The sequence below is a fragment of the Rana temporaria genome, chromosome 12 (assembly GCF_905171775.1).
Source record: "Rana temporaria chromosome 12, aRanTem1.1, whole genome shotgun sequence".
Lineage (NCBI taxonomy): Eukaryota > Metazoa > Chordata > Amphibia > Anura > Ranidae > Rana > Rana temporaria.
Window position 1 is genome coordinate 28,237,095 of NC_053500.1, and position 18,753 is coordinate 28,255,847.

General features: G+C 43.9%; 1 protein-coding gene across 1 annotated transcript in view; it reads left to right on the top strand.

Annotated features, from left to right (window-relative positions):
• The first annotated feature begins 1,057 nt into the window (after positions 1-1,057).
• Positions 1,058-18,753, top strand: part of CD79B (CD79b molecule) — a 56,257-nt gene continuing 38,561 nt past the window's right edge. The window contains exons 1-4 of the mRNA XM_040330379.1: positions 1,058-1,483; positions 7,449-7,484; positions 8,606-8,689; positions 15,746-16,033. Coding sequence (XP_040186313.1) covers positions 1,411-1,483; positions 7,449-7,484; positions 8,606-8,689; positions 15,746-16,033 — 481 coding nt within the window. The 5' untranslated portion in view covers positions 1,058-1,410. The remainder of the gene's footprint in view (positions 1,484-7,448; positions 7,485-8,605; positions 8,690-15,745; positions 16,034-18,753) is intronic.

Sequence of the window (18,753 nt, forward strand, 5' to 3'; positions counted from 1 at the left end):
AATAAATATATGTGAAAAAAAATTCCATTGTGATGAAAATTAGTGATCATCGGCTGCAATTCTCACGGAGACGTCTCGCACGTCAATCAGAGAGGAACCCAGGTATCAAATCAGGAAAAAGGTCGCTTCCAGGGGTACCCAATGTGGGCCAAAATTTAAACCAATATGTAGAGATGTAGGAGAAGAAGAGAAAGACACATAGCGTAATACTGAAAGGTACCAATGTTTAATGTAGGTAAAAACACTTACATTATAAAAGGTGATCAGCGCTTTCAAATGTACAAAGTGGCAACGGTGGAGTCTCCCGTGTCTGGACGATGCACTATTTGATGTGAAACGCATCGGGCGACTCCACCGCTGCCACTTTGTACATTTGAAAGCACTGATCACCTTTTATAATGTAAGTGTTTTGATAGGGCCATTTATTCTGAGATGCATATGGCCAGGGCCGTCTTAATAGCATCATGGTCCCCTGGGCAAAGTAATGCTCTGGGGCCCCTACAATGGAGACAGTGCAGGTAAACAGAAATCACGTAGGTAGGAGGTAGGGAAAATCTGGGGTGTAGAGGGGTCAGAGTGCTGGGGGGATATCTAGGGTGTAGAGGGGTCAGAGTGCTGGGGGATATCTAGGGTGTAGAGGGGTCAGAGTTCTGGGGGGAGATCTGGGATGTAGAGGGGCAGCCCGGGCTCAAGGACCAGCTGCTTTGAGAAAAAGGGCGGGGGCCCCCCCATGCAGCTGGGGCCCCTGGGCAGTGCCCAGGTGTGCCCTCTCATTAAGACAGCCCTGCATATGGCTGTTTCAGGCCATCAAGACTGGAGTGCAGGTAAACCAGGGTTTCTATAGAGTAACATTTGGCAACCAAGAACGAGTATTACCAGACTAGGTTATGACTAAGTGGACAATAAGTAACCAAAAAGCACTCAACTAAAAACACGGAGGGTATATATATATGCATGTCTCGCTTTCATAACTAATTAAAATCATAAGGGTTTTTTCTTCATTTAGGATAGTGGGCAGAGCCAAGAAACAGCTGCACATTTGGCACAAATGGTTCTAGAGAAGGCTGCCAACCTACATGGCTAAGAAAAGCACCTTGGATTTCTTTTTGCTATTTTAATAAACAGCTTCACTAGAAATCTTGCCTAAAACTGGATAGTAATTATGTAACTCTAAAATAAGAACCCAGGATAAATATACCATTAAGTCTGACAACTGTACAGAAAATAAACATTTTTGTGCTTGAAAGCTTTGTTCTGCTTAAGTGCCTCTAGGTAAATTTGCCTGCTTCCACACACACTGTCAGTTGCCGGAGGAAGTTCCTGCCCTGAAGTATTTGCATAGTGCCCCCTGCCCAGTCTCATCCCTGCTGGTCTCTTGAGAATGATCTAAATTCATGCATTACAAACTGAATGTGGGGAGAATTCATGATGAACACACCAGAGGCCACGTTGTCCGTCATCTTTATTGCCATTTTCATTATAGGTAGGTGACTATTTATTTGTTGCAAATACCTGTCTCTGAATGGTTAGAGTCCTGTGTTTAGGAAGGAAAAGGGCATTGTGCCACACGCAAAAACCCACTGCAACCAATCTGTCACCTCTCAATGTTCTAAGATAGAAGGAGAAATCTAGGTGATGTGGGTTACTGCACACCGCTGCTCTTTGTACAACCTTGTTAGCCACTTCAGCCCCGGAATATTTACCCCCTTTCTTGACCAGAGCACTTTTTTGCAATTCGCCACTGCGTCGCTTCAACTGACAATTGCGCGGTCATGTGACGTGGTTCCCAAACAAAATTTACATCTTTTTTTTCCCGACACATGGAGCTTTCTTTTGGTGCTATTTGATCACCTCTGCGTTTTTTTTTGCGCTATAAACAAAAAAAAGAGCGTAAATTTTGAAAAAAAGAGCAATATTTTTTTTACTTTTTTGCTATAATAAATATCCCCCAAAAATATATAAAAAAAGTTTTTTCCTTAGTTTAGGCTGATACGTATTCTTCTACATATTTTTGGTATAAAATCACAATAAGCGTTTATTGATTGGTTTGCGCAAAAGTTATAGCGTCTACAAAATAGGGGATAGTTTTATGGCATTTTTATTAATATTTATTTTTTAACTAGTAATGGCGGCGATCTGCGATTTTTATCGTGACTGCGGCATTATGACAGACACATCGGACACTTTTTTGGGGACCATTGTCATATATACAGTGATCAGTGCTATAAAAATGCACTGATTACTGTGTAAATGACACTGGCAGGGAAGAGGTTAACCACTAGGGGGCGAGAAAGGGGTTAAGTGTGTCCTAGGGAGTGATTCTAACTGTGGGGAGACTGGGCTACGAGTGACACGACAGTGATCACTGCTCCTGATGACAGGGAGCAGTATATTACTGTCCATGTCACTAGGCAGAACAGGGAAATTCCTTGTGACAGGATTGCGGGGCACCGGTAGACATAAAGTCCACGGGTCCTGCAGGCACGGTCATGGAGCTCGCGGCAGGGGGCGCACGGCGGCACTTTTAAAGCAACGTACAGGTACGTTGCTTTGCGCAGCCGTGCCATTCTGCCGACGTATAAGTACAGGTGGTGGTCGGCAAGTGGTTAAAAGTGTAGAATGTAATGGTTTGGTAACTGGGCTTCCTTTTCATTTACACTTTCAGCTGAAAATATGTCATAAAAAAATTGATATTCCACATAGTTAAAGATATAGTAGGTCATATTGCGCTTTTGAGAAAATAAAAACCCAACTTCCATGTGCCTGGGACAGGTCGCTGTAGAAACACACAGAGGTCCCTATAAGGTCCCGAGATTGACAGACAAATCTAGTTACAGATTTTACCTGCTAGAGAAATCTGATATTAAAGCCTTAAAATGCAATGACTACCAAAAGGAATCTCTTTTGAATTGGTCAAATTTTAGTTCAACCAGCAGCAACATCATATCCTAATTAAAAAATAGGACTACGTTTCTTAAAAAAATCTTTAATATATTATCTGGAGAAGTGGACAGTTCACAATTTGTAACGTCACTAGTGTTCTGTCAAAGAGCACCCACAGGACGTGCGGCCTTTTTTACATTTCCATCAATATGTAGGTTAAGCCATCTAATCTGAATGTACCGTATTTATCTGCGTATACCGCGCACTTTTTTCCCCTTAAAATCAGGGGAAAATCGTGGGTGCGCGATATACGCCGATACTGTTGCAGCGGTGTTTGTTTTTTTGAATTAGGCGCCGCAGCCTAGAGCCGAGCCGAGCCGAGCCTGAGTGTACTGCACACTCGGCTACGCCCGCAGCCACCCAAGAGGAGCCGAACAAACAGGAAATCCGGCTCCTCTCGGCGCCCTATTCAAGAACGAACACCGCCGCAACCCCGGGCAACTTGCGGATGGAGGACTGGACGGACCCTGCAGACGGACACCTGGACGAACCCCGCGAGGAAGCCGCAGACGGACACATGGACGGACGCCGCGAGGAAGCCGCAGACGGACACCTGGACGGACGCCGCGAGGAAGCCGCAGACGGACACCTGGACGGACGCCGCAAGGAGGGCTGGACGGACCCTGCGCACGGCCGCAAACGGATGCCGGACCGAACAAGGCCGCTGATGGACGCCGGGCAAGACACCAAAACTGTAAGTAATTCATTTTTTTTTCCCAGGAATTTCCCTTCTAGATTAGGGGTGCGCGCTATACGCCGGTGCGCGCTATAGGCAGATAAATACGGTAAGTATTTTGACATTGCCTATTGAGACTTGTGCACAAAGGAAAAGTTGTTTACAAGAGTAGAGCCAAGCGGTGACTGTTCTGTGAAAATACAGTTTCCTGCACATCTGTGTGAAAGAGGAAGCAGATGAGCCATGTCTAGAAGTCTATTAGAGCAGCAAGGCAGAACTGTACTGTGTTATCTACAATAAATTCAAATACGATGCGGATTGGTGAACTTTGGACCTACATAGGGAAGAGTGGAATAATTGTTATCTTCTCTCCATGTATTGACACGCATACTTATATCTGCGTTCAATAGCCCACATAGCAAGCAATTGAGCTGCAAGTTTGAAAATGACTTTGCTAGACTTGTCAATATAATAATGACTGTGCTGAAAAAATATGTGCAAAAAGTGTGAAAAAATATTACGAAGCTTTCAAATTTCAATAAAGTGACAATGCAACCCACAATCAAAAAAAGTGATTGCTTTAAAATATGTGCAAAAGGATTCTCCAAGATATATACACTAGGGGCTAGATTCACGTATGAGATACGACGGCGTATCTCCAGATACGCCGTCGTATCTCTGAATTGCGGCGTCGTATCTATGTGCCTGATTGAATCAGTTACGCATAGATTTGACTAAGATCCGACCAGCGTAAGTCTCTTACGCCGTCGTATCTTGGTTGCAATTTTACGCTGGCCGCTAGATAGATACGCCGATTCACAAACGTACGTACGCCCGGCGCATTTTTTTACTTCGTTTACGTTAGGCTTTTTCCGGCGTAAGGTTACCCCTGCTATATGAGGTGTACGCAATGTTAAGTATGGACATCGTTCCCGCGTCGAATTTTGACGTCGTTTGCGCAAGTCGTTCGCGAATAGGGCTGGACGTAAGTTACGTTCACGTCTAAAGCATTGACGATTTGCCGCGAAATTTGGAGCATGCGCACTGGGATTCTTTCACGAACGGCGCATGCGCCGTTCGTAAAAAACGTCAAATACGTGGGGTCATGTTTTATTTACGTAAAACACGCCCACCTCTTCAGAATTTGAATTTGGCGCGCTTACGCCGGCAGATTTACGCTACGCCGCCGCAACTTACGGAGCAAGTGCATTGTGAATACTGCACTTGCCTCTCTAAATTGCGGCGGCGTAGCGTAAATACCATACGCTACGCCCGCACAACATTACGCAGGGCTACCTGAATCTAGCCCTATATTGTCAAAAGTATTGGGACACCTGCCTTTACACGCACCAGATCTTTAATGGCATCCAGTCTTAGTCTGTAGGGCTCAATATTGAGTTGGCCCCGCCCTTTGCATCTATACCAGGAGCATGAAATTGTCCAAATTGTCTTGGTTTGCTGACGTCTTAAAGTGGTTGTAAAGGCAGAAGATAAAAAAACCTTCTGTGTACAGCACCCCCCCCCCTAATGCTTACCTGAGCCCCATCTCGATCAAATGATGTCCACCAGTGCCTCGGCCGTTCGGGACTTTCCCTCTTGATTGGCTGAGACACAGCAGTGGCGCCATTGGCTAACGGACCTTGACAGCAGCGGGAGCCAATGAGGAGAGAGAGACACAGTGAGCTAGGGCTCGGGTGCCCCCATAGCAAGCTGTTTGCTTTGGGGGCACTTGACAGAAGGGAGGGGCCAGGAGCACGGAAAAGGGAGCCAAGGAGAGGAAGATCTGGGTGGCTCTGTGCAAAACCACTGTAACAGAGCAGGTAAGTACAACATTTTTTGTTATTTTTAAAGAAAACAAGACTTTAGTATCACTTTAAGAATTCACTTTACTGGAACTAAGGGGCAAAGCCCAACCCTTAAAAAACAATCCCACACCATAATCCCCCCCCCCCCCTTTCCACCAAAGGATTTGAACCAGTGCCCAAAGCAAGGTCCATAAAGACATGGATGAGCGAGTTTGGGGTGGAGGAACTTGACTGGCCTGCACAGAGTCCTGACCTCAACTCGATAGAACACCTTTGGGATGAATAATAGTAATTACTATTCATTTTTTATAATTTTTATTGATTCTGAGTTGCATTGTCCCTTTACTGAAAATTTGAAACCTTCATAATATTTGTTCACACTTTTTCCATTGCAATGATTATTATATTGACATTGATTTTCGCATATAATGTGATATAGCACCTACTGCTGATCCCATATCCGTGGTGAAAATGTATCACACATTCACTTACTTTGCTAGACTTGCCAGGCTTCACAAATTTGTTGCACAATTGCATCAAGTTTGCATTGCATGACTCCAGATCAACTTTCTTTGCAAACATTCTGCAAGTTCTGGTTCAGTTATGCTGTGCGATAGTCATCCCACCACAGGGGATCACTGTGGCTGAATTTTCATCTTTGCTCCCTGTGTAAGTTTTTTCTTGTTGCTGGCAGCCACTTTACAATCACTTTGGAAGTGGTGTGCAGACAGTGGAGTGTGCAGAGAGAGAGTGGTCTGCAACTTTGCTTTTGCTAGACACTTGCCACGCAAATTTGCTACAAATTGGAAAAGTGTCAACTAGAACTTGTTCATCTGTTCTGCAAGTGTAGAACTTGCCACTGAAAATGTGTAGCAAGTTAACAAGTCTTATGCCTTGTACACACAAGCGGAATTTCCGTCAGCAAAATTCTGATGAGAGCTTTTCATTGGAAATTTCTACTGTTTTATGACATCCTCTACAAAACCTGAGTTATTATAATAATAATAATCTCACCTTTCACATTACAATCTAACTGTACATTTTTTGTACAAATATGTTTAAAGTTACCAAAACAATAATTATATTAGGACAGACCTAAACTATCCAACAAATCTGTGCCCAATCAGGTAGGTCTTTGCACTACATGTTGATAGATTGTATGGTTGGATTGTAACATGACATAAGCTTTAACCTCTTGACCACTGGGCACTTAAACCCCCTTCCTAACCAGACCAATTTTCAGCTTTCGGTGCTCTCACAATTTGAATGACAATAACTCAGTCATACAACACTGTGCCCATCTGAAAATTGTGTCCTTTTTTTCCCACAAATAGAGCTTTCTTTTGGTGGTATTTGATCACATCAGCGGTTTTTATTTTTTGCGCTATAAAAGAAAAAACACTGAAAATTCTGTAAAAATAAAAAAAAAATCTTGTTTCTGTCATATTAGCAGGTATTGCGGAGTATTGGGGGTATTGCAGAGTATTGGGGGTATTGCAGAGTATTGGGGATATTGCAGAGTATGGGGGGTATTGCAGAGTATGGGGGGTATTGCAGAGTATTGCACAGGGATGGTTGAGCACGGAGGGATAGATGGCTGGATCTGTGACTGCATTTGTCACAGATCCAGCCCACAGCAGCTGCTGCTGCTTCCGCTCTCCCCCCTCTCCTCTCACACTGTACCGATCGGTACAGAGAGGAGAGGGAGGAACCGGCGTCATGACATGACGCCGGTTTGTTTACAAGTGATCGCTCCGTCATTTGACGGAGCGATCACGTGGTAAACGGCCGCTATCAGCGGCAATTTACCGCGATCTGTGATGCGCCGGGTCTTTTAGACCCGGCGCTCACAGATGATTCCGGGAGCGCGCCCCCGAGTGAAGGATTCTGGGAGGACGTCCTCCCAGAATAACTCCACCGCGCTGTAGACGTCTTTTGTCTATGGCACGGTGGGGAAGTGGTTAAAGATGGCATGAGGTTGTTTTTTTTAACAGTGCAATTCTTAGTACCTATTCTTTTTTCAGAGCATGGCGACAAAGCAGTGGGAACTACAAGCCCAGGTAATACTAATCTTTTTTTTACTACTTTTGTATCTAGTCTGTTTCTTTCATCTGCAGATCAAAAGGATGAGCTTACCCTTATCAGCCCGAATTACCGCCTCCTTCTCCCTTTACGTATTACTTTTTTTTTTTAACCATTATTTTTTTTGTTCATTTTTTGTCACATTTAAAAAAGTGCAAAATTTTAAAAAAAATTGTACTTGGGACCCAATGAACAGTTTTGCTGAGTTTAGTGAATAGCATCTCAGTTGGAAGTGATATGTTCAGCCGCAGTATGCTCTAAAATCACAATTTTTCTAAACCTGAAAAAAATATATTTGAGGGAATTAATGTGTTTGTATAGCCACAACTTTTTTATTCTTTTTGGATAGATTTCCTCTTACTTCTTGTCATGGACATTCAACAGGTCAATGGAACACCCATCTTGGACACTTGTCACCAGAACATTTGCCCCATTTCATCTCACCTCTTGCTATTTTTTTTTTATTTAAATTTTCTGCCTTGGGGAAAATTAGTTACTAAGAATGAGTGAAAACTCCAAGAGGGGTTTGTAACTCTTCCTCGCTCTATTCAAAGCTAAAAAGAAAAACAAGTTGTTTCGCTTTATACACACTTTAAAGCGGAGTTGCGCCGAAAAAAATAAAATAAAAGTCAGCAGCTACAAATACTGCAGTTGCTGACTTTTAATACATGGACACTTACCTGTCCTGGGCGCGATGTCGGCACCCCAAAGCCACTCTGTCCCTCGGGTGCTGCCACTGCCATCTTCGGTAAGGGAAGCAAGAAGTGAAGCCGCAAGGCTTCACCTCCTGGTTCCCTACTGTGCATGCATCAGTCACGCTGCGTGATCCAACTTGTCCCTGCTGTCTTCTGGGACCTGTGTGTCTCCCAGAAGACAGCGGGGGGGGAGACAGAGAAGGCACCGGACATTGCGTAGGTCGCTGTGGCGACCTATGCCCCGAAGTGGGAGCCAATACCTGGATTATACAGGTATCTGCTCCCCCCCCCCCCGAAAGGTGCCAAATGTGACACCGGAGAGGGGGGGATTCCGAAAAGCAGAAGTTCGCTTTAAAAAAAAGACACCTATAATTTCTTTGACTTTTTCAATTTTATTCACACAGGTCCTGCAAATGCAACATGTACAGAACCAACAAAAGGACTATTACGTGTTACAACCAATAAACCTGTTCCTATGGCCACAAAGAGTAAGAAACACTTGTTTGGCATGCAAAATAATGAAATGTGAGGCTCTCAGAAATACCTTGTAGAGTACTCAATTGCAACACACCTCTGGTGTTTAAGGAGTTAAAGTAGAAGTTCACCCTAACACTAAAGTCTGTAAATCTCCAGGCATCCACAATCTAAGACTAACCTATCTAGCTCTGTACAGAAAAAATTGCTATACATACCATTTCTGCACTCGCTCCGGTCCGGTCTCATGCTGAGCTGTCAGCAGTGGCTTCTCTGTGGAGGCGGGTGCAGAGGAGGCAGCCGACAACGCAAGCCCCATAGTAATTCTATGGGTGATATCCCTTCCCTGGCATTTCACAACCGTTGTCGGTTGTCTCCTGCACAAAGCTCCTGCCGCAGGAGACCGGACCTGCTTCAAAAAAAGGAATATATAACAATTTCTTCTTTTCAGGGCTAGATAGTTTTCGATTGTGTATGCTTGTAGATTTACAGGTTTTAGTGTTAGGGTGAACGTCTACTTAATCCCCTCCACAGTGTTGCTAAACTTAAAGTCATTGTAAAGTCTTGTTTAAAAAAAAAAAAAAAAATCATGTTATACTTACCTCCTCTGTGCAGTTGGTTTGCAGAGCAGCCCAGATCCTCCTCTTCTCGGGTCCCCCTTCGCTGCTCCTGGCTCCTCTCTCCTGTCAAGTGCCCCCACAGCAAGGAGCTTGCTATGGGAACACCAAGAGCCGAGTCACTGCTCCCTGTGTCCATTCAGACATGGAGCCCCGAACCTGGCCCATCCCCTCTCTCCCGATTGGCTAACTGACATTGATTGACAGCTGCAGGCGCCAATAGTGCCACTGCTGTGTCTCAGCCAATCAGGAGGAGAGTCCTGGATGGCTAAGACACTCGTGGACATTGTTGGAGAGAGATGGGGCTCAAGTAAGTAAATATGGGGTGCTGGGGAGGCTGCTACACACAGGTATTTTTTTATTTTAATGCATAGAATGCATTAAGATAAAAAAAAACTTCTGCTTTTACAACTCCTTTAACATTGTTTTAAATCACTAAAAATGTTCCCAAATATTTGATGCAAAAATTATTGATAATTTTCTAATACAAAATGATATAACCATAATTATCTATGGGAAATTCTCCATCCTTAGAATGATCCTTCCAGTGACATCCCCTTTTGTCCTGGGCTGACAACTCACTCTTTGTACTGTAATTGTGGAGGAGCAACTTTGTCAACCTAGGACAACAGAGAAAACGAGTAACAATGCTAACTAATGGCAATGCAGAACAGGCAGAGAGCACAGGAAGTTCTGAGCTCCCAAGAATTCTGGTAGGACCAACAGGTATTTGCTTTCCACTTATCAAACAAGAATACAAAATATGTATTCTATCGTATATATTTACCAAATCAAAGGGAGCTAATAAAAGAGTTTAACTGTTAGGGTTTAAATACACTTTAAAGCGGTATTAAACAAAAATGTAATATATTGCTTACCAACACTTATGGCCCATACACACGATCCGAAAATCAGACGACAGATCGTCCGACTTTTTTTTTTTTTTAAAGTGTATTTTTTTGTGCGTGTACTCGAGAGAGGAGCCGGACTGCAGGAGTTGGGAGTAGGCAGGCCTCCCCCAGAGGCAATCTGCCACCTTTCTCCATGCCCCGGGTGGCAATGGCGTGTGCGTGAGGGGGTCCTCCCACATAGCCCGCCCTACCTGCTCCGCTTTGAAGCCCAACGGGGCAGAGGGACTCCCTATAAGGGAGTGAGAGGATCTAGCCCACTCAACCAGCCCCGTTAGTCCTTCGCCTCTCTTTTTAGAGACCGCGTGGTCAAAGTGCGTGCATGTTAACCCAATATCGAGTGCGTGTAAGTGTGGTGGTTTTTGTGGGAGGGGGGTGGGCGTACTAAGCGCAAGCTTACCTCGCATAGCACACCCACCGGGAGCCGGGCTGAGACCACCAAACTCAATTCACATGTAGCTGAGACCGGGATCCGAACCTCTAGCTGCAGAGGTGAATGGCTTGCCAGCGCAGTGCCAATCGCGTTGAGCCACCGCAGCTCCCCCGTCCGACTTTTTTCACTTAATAGTCACAAGTAGAAATTGAAAGCCAAGAAAATTCTTGTACGAAAAGTCGGAAGTGATGTCATGTGTTGTAATGTACCGTAGTTGTTTTGTATTTTCGGACGACAACTGTACTGACTAAACGAAAATCATACGATCTGGTATTGTACGAGGAAAAGTTTGGTGCTTGTCAGATCGAATAATATCGAATGAATTGTCATGATCGGCTCTCGAAAGCTCTGTACTATCGATTCCGATTATTGTACGATTCTTCATTGGACGACAGTTTTCGTACAATATTTGGATTGTGTGTACGGGCTAATTAGATGTGCTAGCTGCATTAGTTATTTTTAGACTTTTTTCCCTTTATTTTTAGTTGGTGATCCAGCCAGTAACCCAACTGTTGCATAGTGTCTCTGCTCTAGGTGGAGGAGCAATGGAGATACCTTTGGACAGCAGCATTGTCAATCTGTGGCGAGGGAAGTGTTAGATGCTAGAAGATTTCGATGGACTTACAAATGAAGCCAAACTCCAGATATCACTTATTAACCACTTCAGCCAAAGACCGGGCCACTTTTTGCGATTCGGCACTGCGTCGCTTTAACTCACAATTGCGACGTGGCTCCCAAACAAAATTGATGTTTTTTTCCCCCCACAAATAGAGCTTTCTTTTGGTGGTATTTGATCACCTCTGCGGTTTTTATTTTTTGCGCTTCAAACAAAAATAGAGCGACAATTTTTAAAAAAATTCTATATTTTTTACTTTTTGCTATAATAAATATCCCCCAAAAATATATATAAAAACATTTTTTTCCCTCAGTTTAGGCCGATACGTATTCTTTTACATATTTTTAGTAAAAAAAAAACGCATTAAGTGTTTATTGATTGGTTTGCACAAAAGTTATAGCGTCTACAAAATAGGGGATAGTTTTATGGCATTTTTATTAATATTTTTTTTTACTAGTAATGGCGGCGATCAACGATTTTTATCGTGACTGCGACATTATGGCAGACATATCGGACACTTTTGACACCATTTTGGGACCATTGGCAATTTTACAGCGATCAGTGCTATAAAAATGCAATAATTACTGTAAAAATGGCAGTGAAGGGGTTAACTTGTAGGGGGCACTAAAGGGGTTAAGTGTGACCTAGGGAGTGCTTCTGTTAAGGGGGTGTGGCTTGCCCTGACACGCCAAATCCCCAAAACCAGATACAAGTCCAAAGGGGAAAGAAGATTTGCTGTCCAAGGCCCTCAACTTTGGAACACTTTGCAAACCTCCATTCGGTTGGAGGAGAACCACTTGGCTTTTAGGAGAAAGATCAAAACCCACCTCTTCTGAGCTAAAGGGAGAAGTGGTCAAACAAGCGCCCAGAGGCGATTCAGTTCGCATGTGTAGCGCTATATACATTTTTCACTCACTCACGTCACTTATCGCTGTTCTCGATGACAGGGAACAGGCGATCAGTGACATGTCACTAGGAAGAAGGGGGAGATGTGTTTACACCAACATCTCCCCATTCTTCAGCTCTGTGACCCGATCACGGGACAACGGCGGACATGCAGAAATCTCCCTCCACTGAGTCTGGCTGCATCCATTTTAACTGTGGGCAGCTGAAGCTGCTGCCTATTCACTTCCTGGATTTACACAGACACACAGAGGCACACCTCCAGCCCTGCAGCTTTCATTGGCCCTGCAGCTTTCATATGACTAGTCCCCCCTCCCTTCCTGGCAAACTCTAACAAGAGTGAGAGAGAGAGCGCTGTGCATGATGTCAGAAGCCTAGGCTGTTGACCAGACAAGAAACAGGAAGTGGGCTGTATAAGGTATTAACTGGCAGAAAAAAAATGTTTTACTATCCAAAGTTATAATAACAAAGGCAGAATTTTTAATAGATGGAAAGATGAAAAAATGACTGAAGGATCACTTTAAGTAGTTACATCAGCAAGTTTTTCCCCTTTTCAATAAATTGATAAAGCTGACAATTTTAAGCAGAGCTGGTTTGTCTCAACCATGCAACTTTCACTTTTGCTGGACAGCTTGATCTGCTAAAGGAAGCTTAAAAATAATAGACTTACTGGCCAGATCAAATATAAATATTTCTTGTTTTTGGGTTCAATACCACTTTAAGGTTTCATAGTTATACAAAGAGTGAAAACCATTTATGGAAAATTCCACTTGCATATTTCTGTAACTGCATGTGATACAAACATCACTCGGAAAACAACAGTAAGGAAGTGTGTACTGTCAAAGAGTAGTTAAATATTAGATACACGATGTAAAGTGTACCTCATCAGACAGGCCGCACAATCAGCAATTTGTACATGAAAGGTGAAACCAACGGTTTAAATTTAGGAAGCAGACTATAGGATACATTGTTTTGAAAGATCGACTATAAAAATAAAAAATAAATGCCCTCAAATGTATTGCATGTTTTTTTACCAAAAATATGTAGAAGAATACGTATCGGCCTAAACTGAGGAAAAACATTTTTTTTATATATTTTTGGGGGATATTTATTATAGGAAAAAGTAAAAAATATTGTTTTTTTTTTTCAAAATTGCCGCTCTATTTTTGTTTATAGCGCAAAAAATAAAATACCATCAAAAGAAAGCTCTATTTGTGGGGAAAAAAAAGGACTTAAATTTTGTTTGGGAGCCACGTCGCAATTGTCAGTTAAAGCGACGCAGTGCCAAATCGCTGCATAATGCTTTAGCTGCATAATGGTCCGAGGCTGAAGTGGTTAAAGTATAAGTTTAGGCTACATATATTTAAACCAAATGTTTAAAAATACTGCTTCTACTCCTCTTTTTATCTATGCTGTATACCAGCCTCTCAACCTTTTTAATACAGAGGAACTCTTGAAAAAAATGTCATGTCTGGGGTGCTAAATTATTACCGCTCTAGCTCATGGCACATTTGCATGGTCACTAAGTTATAAAGGGATGTGTTGTAAACATATTGGCCTGGATTCACGTAACACTTACGCCGACGTATCTACAGATACGCCGCGTAAGTGTCAATGTGCGCCGTTGTATCTATGCGCCATGCCCATATGACTAGATACGCCTAAAAATAGGCTTCCTCCGACCGACGTAACTTTCCTACGCCGGCGTATCTTTACGCTGGCCGCCTCATTGCAAATGAGGGAGATACGCCGATTCACAAACGTACTTGCGCCCGTCGCAGAAATATACGCCGTTTACGTAAGGCGTACGTCCGGCGTAAAGTTATTCCACCTAAAGGAGGCGCGTCCCATGCAAAGGTATGGACCACGGAACAGCCGTCGTATTTTATGTCGTTTACGTAGGACTACGTGAATAGGGCTGGGCGTAGGTTACGTTCAGTGATTTGACGTATCTTAGGCATTCGTTCCGACGTGATTCTGAGCATTACGCCTACTGGGAAGCGTCTACGGGACGGCGCATGCGCCGTTCGTTCAGCCCATCATTTGCATGGGGTCACGGTTCATTTAAATGGATCACACCCACCTACTTTGAATTAGGCGGGCTTACGCCGAATAATTTACGTTACGCTGGCGCAACGTAGGGAGCAAGTGCTTTGTGAATACTCTGCTTGCCTCTCTGTGTAACGTCGGCGTAGCGCATATGAGATGCGCTACGCCGGCAGAAAGATGCGCCAATCTACCTGAATCCGGCCCATTCTCTTGAATATGCTTTGGTGCGGTCAAGTAATACAGAAGCAGTGGCTCCTGCCGACAACAGATGCAGTCAGTAGAAGCAGGTGGGTTATGTCATGGCTCTGGCATTTCAGCCTCTTTGTGGAGTGTTCCCTGGCACAGAAGAGACGGAGCAAAGCAGGTTCAAGAAAAGGTATTTACACACATCACTTTTGCAAACAGTATACAAGCACGGACAGGAGGAGGAAGGGAAGCAGTGTTTTTAGGCACACTTCTATTTAGCCTGAAACTTCCACTTTAAGGAGGCATTTAAAACAATTGCAACGCTCACATAACTATATAGCAAATATCATTCCAGAAAGCCTAAAACAGAGAATGCAAGCTATACAAACTGGGTCAAATCTGAGTTTATGCTGAACATCCATATTCTTACTTGGTATTCCATATAATTATATTGCTACTAATGAGAAACTTTGGTATAAGAACATTTTGGCCAAATACAAAAAGCATGTGAAATTTAACTTAAAGTGTTACTAAACCCAGGATCCTGCATTCACTATATCTGGTCTCCTACAATACACAGAATATGCAAATGCAATAGTTTTTAGTAAATATAAACTGCTAAATACCTTTTCTCATCAGCAGTATGTAGCAGTCTTGTGTCTTCAGCTGAGCACTAGTTAAAGCTTGTAGGAGGAGTTTTCATTCTCCCCTGAGGCCCCGTACACACGACCGAGTTTCTCGGCAGAATTCAGCCAGAAACTCGGTCGGAGCCGTATTCTGCCGAGAAACCCGGTCGTGTGTACACTTTTCAACGAGGAACCCGTCAGGCCGAAAAGAGAACATGTTCTCTATTTCCTCGTTGTTCAATGAGGAAAGTCGGCCCGCCAAGCTCCTCCGCGGCTTCCACACTGAACTCGCCGAGGAACTCGATGTGTTTGGCACGTCGAGTTCCTCGGTCGTGTGTACGGGGCCTTACTGTCGCTCCTGCTCAACAGAAGTCGATCTACCGATCAACTTTTCTCCAATTGGAATGCTGAAAAATGTTCTTCCATCAGTGGCTGCAGCCAATGTGTTGCAGTCACTGATCAGTGTATTCTGATAGCAAGCCCCCACTGTCAGAATACATTGTCTCAATGGGGAGGATTCCTTCATCCACCTCGCTTGTTTGGATGGAGGAATCCATTTTCTTATTTTTTCAATTCAGCCTGCTGGCTTAACAGGGGAAAAAAAAAAGAAAAGAAAAACACCTTTAGCTATCTGAAGACATTTAGAGTTATTTAGTTATATGTGCACATCCCTGAGTAAAACATGAGATCTGATGGTTTGATAGTGTACTAATATTTAATTTCTGTTTACAGATTTATTGCTGCAAGATCCTCGCTTTGTGGGTGTGAAAAAAGGCCGGAATATCAGCATACAATGCGGATGTCGGAGTAATCTTTCTATAGACCACAACATCACTTGGTACCTTGGGTATCAAAATGGGTCATTTATCAGCTACCTGGAATTAGATAAACATATAAAAATTGAAGACAACAAGCTGTTTATCAAAAAGGTCCATAAAAACCACAATGGGATCTACTTTTGTAATATCACAACAGATGGACTAAATAGAGTTCCCTGTGGTACAGAGCTGATGGTTCTAGGTAAGTTCATGCACCATTAAACTACGTATTACTTTATGTGTAAATAAGAATACACACAGTATGGGCCTGATCCACAGCCAGCGGGTGTAACTTAACTATTCGGATTTAAGTTACACAGCCGCAAAATCTCTACCTAAGTGCCCGATCCACAAAGCACTTACCTAGAAATTTTGATCGGTGTAACTTAAATCCGTCCGGCGCAAGGCGTTCCTAATTTAATGGGGCGAGTCCCATTTAAATTAGGCGCTCTCCCGCGCCGGACGTACTGCGCATGCTCCCGACGTCATTTTCCCGACGTGCTTTGCGTGGTTTTACGTTGCGCCGGGTTTTGAGAAAAGCGATGGGCGTAAAAAAAAAAAACGAGTTGCGGCGGAAAAAAAAAAAAAATGACAGCGACACGGGATAGAAGGGTCTACTTTTACAAGGTGTAAACAGTTTAGGCCTTGTAAAAGCAGCCCTAATTTTGCGACGGCAAACTAATACTTACGGAGAAAAAACGAAGCGTAAAAGCTTCGTGGATCTCCGTAAGTGCTAATTTGTATACCCGAAGCGGCATTCCGACGAGAAATGCCCCCAGCGGCGGCTGCGGTACTGCATCCTAAGATCCGACAGTGTAAGTCCCTTACACATGTCGGATCTTCTGCCTATCTATGTGAAACTGATTCTGTGGATCAGTTCCATAGATAGAAACAGGGATACGCCGGCGTATCAGTAGATACGCCGGCGTATCCCTTTTGTGGATCAGGCCCTATGTGTCAAAACATCCAAAGCATTGGGTTGAATGGCACTTACTATAGGTACTGATAGTGCAGGCCCCTATTTGTTCCGCTTTGCTGGTCGGCACCCCACCCTTCGCTTCCTGAGGAGTCTACAAAACACATGTGCTCTGCAGCTCTGCAATGCAACAACACACACACACACAGACACACAGCAATCAAGGCCCCTTCATTTCACATAAGACCACACTGGTTGGTTCACTGAGCATCTAAGGCAACAGATAAAAACATAAACTACATATTGAAAGGAAAGAATTGTTCTATTCCATACAGAATATAAAGCTGGAAAATAAAAGCGTTTAGCCGTTATGCATTGATTTTTTTGAAGGGCTCAGGGAAACCCTGTACCTGTAGCTCTAGGTGGATTTGACTATTATAATGAACAGCATGGTCTATTTTACAACTCAGTACTATTCATCCTTAAACTGGTAGTGAACTCTGGACATTTGTACCTACAGGTAAGCTTATAATAAAGCTTACCTGTAGGGAATAGCAAATATCTCCTAAACCCACTGGGGTGGATTCAGTAAGCAATTGCGTCTGCGTATCCATAGTTACGCAGCGCAATTGCTTAGTTGCGCCGGCGTATCGACTTTTCTGTATTCAGGAAGCTCGATACGCCGACTGCAGCCTAAGATATGACTGGCATAAGGCTCTTATGCCGTCGTATCGTAGGCTGCATTCTTACGATGGCCGCTAGGTGGCGTTCCTGTAGTGGTCAGCGTAGAGTATGCAAATTGCATACTCACGCCGATTCACAACCGTACGCGCGCCCTGCGTACGCATTTTACGTTGTTTGCGTTCGTCGGTTTCTGCGTAAGGCTGCTCCTGCTATTAGCAGGGGCAGCCAATGCTAAGTATACCCGTCGTTCCCGCGTCGCGATTTTTAAAAATTACGTCGTTTGCGTAAGTGAATCGTGAATGGCGCTGGACGCCATTTACTTTCACGTTGAAGCAAATGACGTCCTTGCAACGTCATTTACCGCAATGCACGTAGGCAAAGTTTCCCGACGGAGCATGCGCACTACGTTCGGCGCGGGAACGCGCCAAATTTAAATGATCCACGCCCCCTACGGGATCATTTAAATTACGCACGCTTACGCCGGCCATTTTTACGGAGCGCCCCCGCAAATTACGGAGCTACTGCTTCGTGAATGAAGCGTAGCGCACGTGATTTACAGAGGGGTAGTGTAAAAACGGTACGCTGCGCCTCCGAAAGAGGGCGCACATCTACCTGAATCTAGGCCACTGTGTTTTGGAGAAACTCACACTGCATGCAGCGGGTGACGTCACCAGCGCATGCGCTCTGAAGAGACGGCATACCCGTGCCGTCCTTTCAGAGTTCTGTGCCGTAAACCAGGACTCCTGTGGACATGCGTGCGCGGGAGTGATGTCGTCGCGGCTCGGCCATTCAAGCGGTATGAGTCTGTGAACCCAGAAAGAAGACCAACTGGAAGCCATGTCAGCAGTGACAGGGCTCCGCTGGAGGGCTTTGTTTTTGGGTAAGTTTTTCATAATGTATGCAATGTATACTTGCACAATATAACATTACCGTGCAGGGAGAAGATTTGTTTTTTTTCCCCCATGAAGAGTTTACTACCGCTTTAAGAGGTGATTAAAACATAACTGAGGGCAAAACCCTTTTCTTAGTTATAAATTGTGGAGAGAGTTGTTATTGCTGTCTGTGTTCCTGTGAGGGAGACTTATCATCTCAATTTGTCCCAGTGATCGTTATCACCAAAGGTGAAATAAAATCACAAATCTGAGTGGTCACCAGAACAGGAACAGAGAGGAAAGCTTCTAATGGGAACACTAGGTCTGGTGACCCTGGTTGACAACCAAGGATTTCTCTTACTCTGGAAGGATTTCCTCTCACTTCTTGTTGTGGCCAAAAATGTTTTTAAATAAATCTGACAAGTGTTAAAACCCTTCCTTACCCTACCC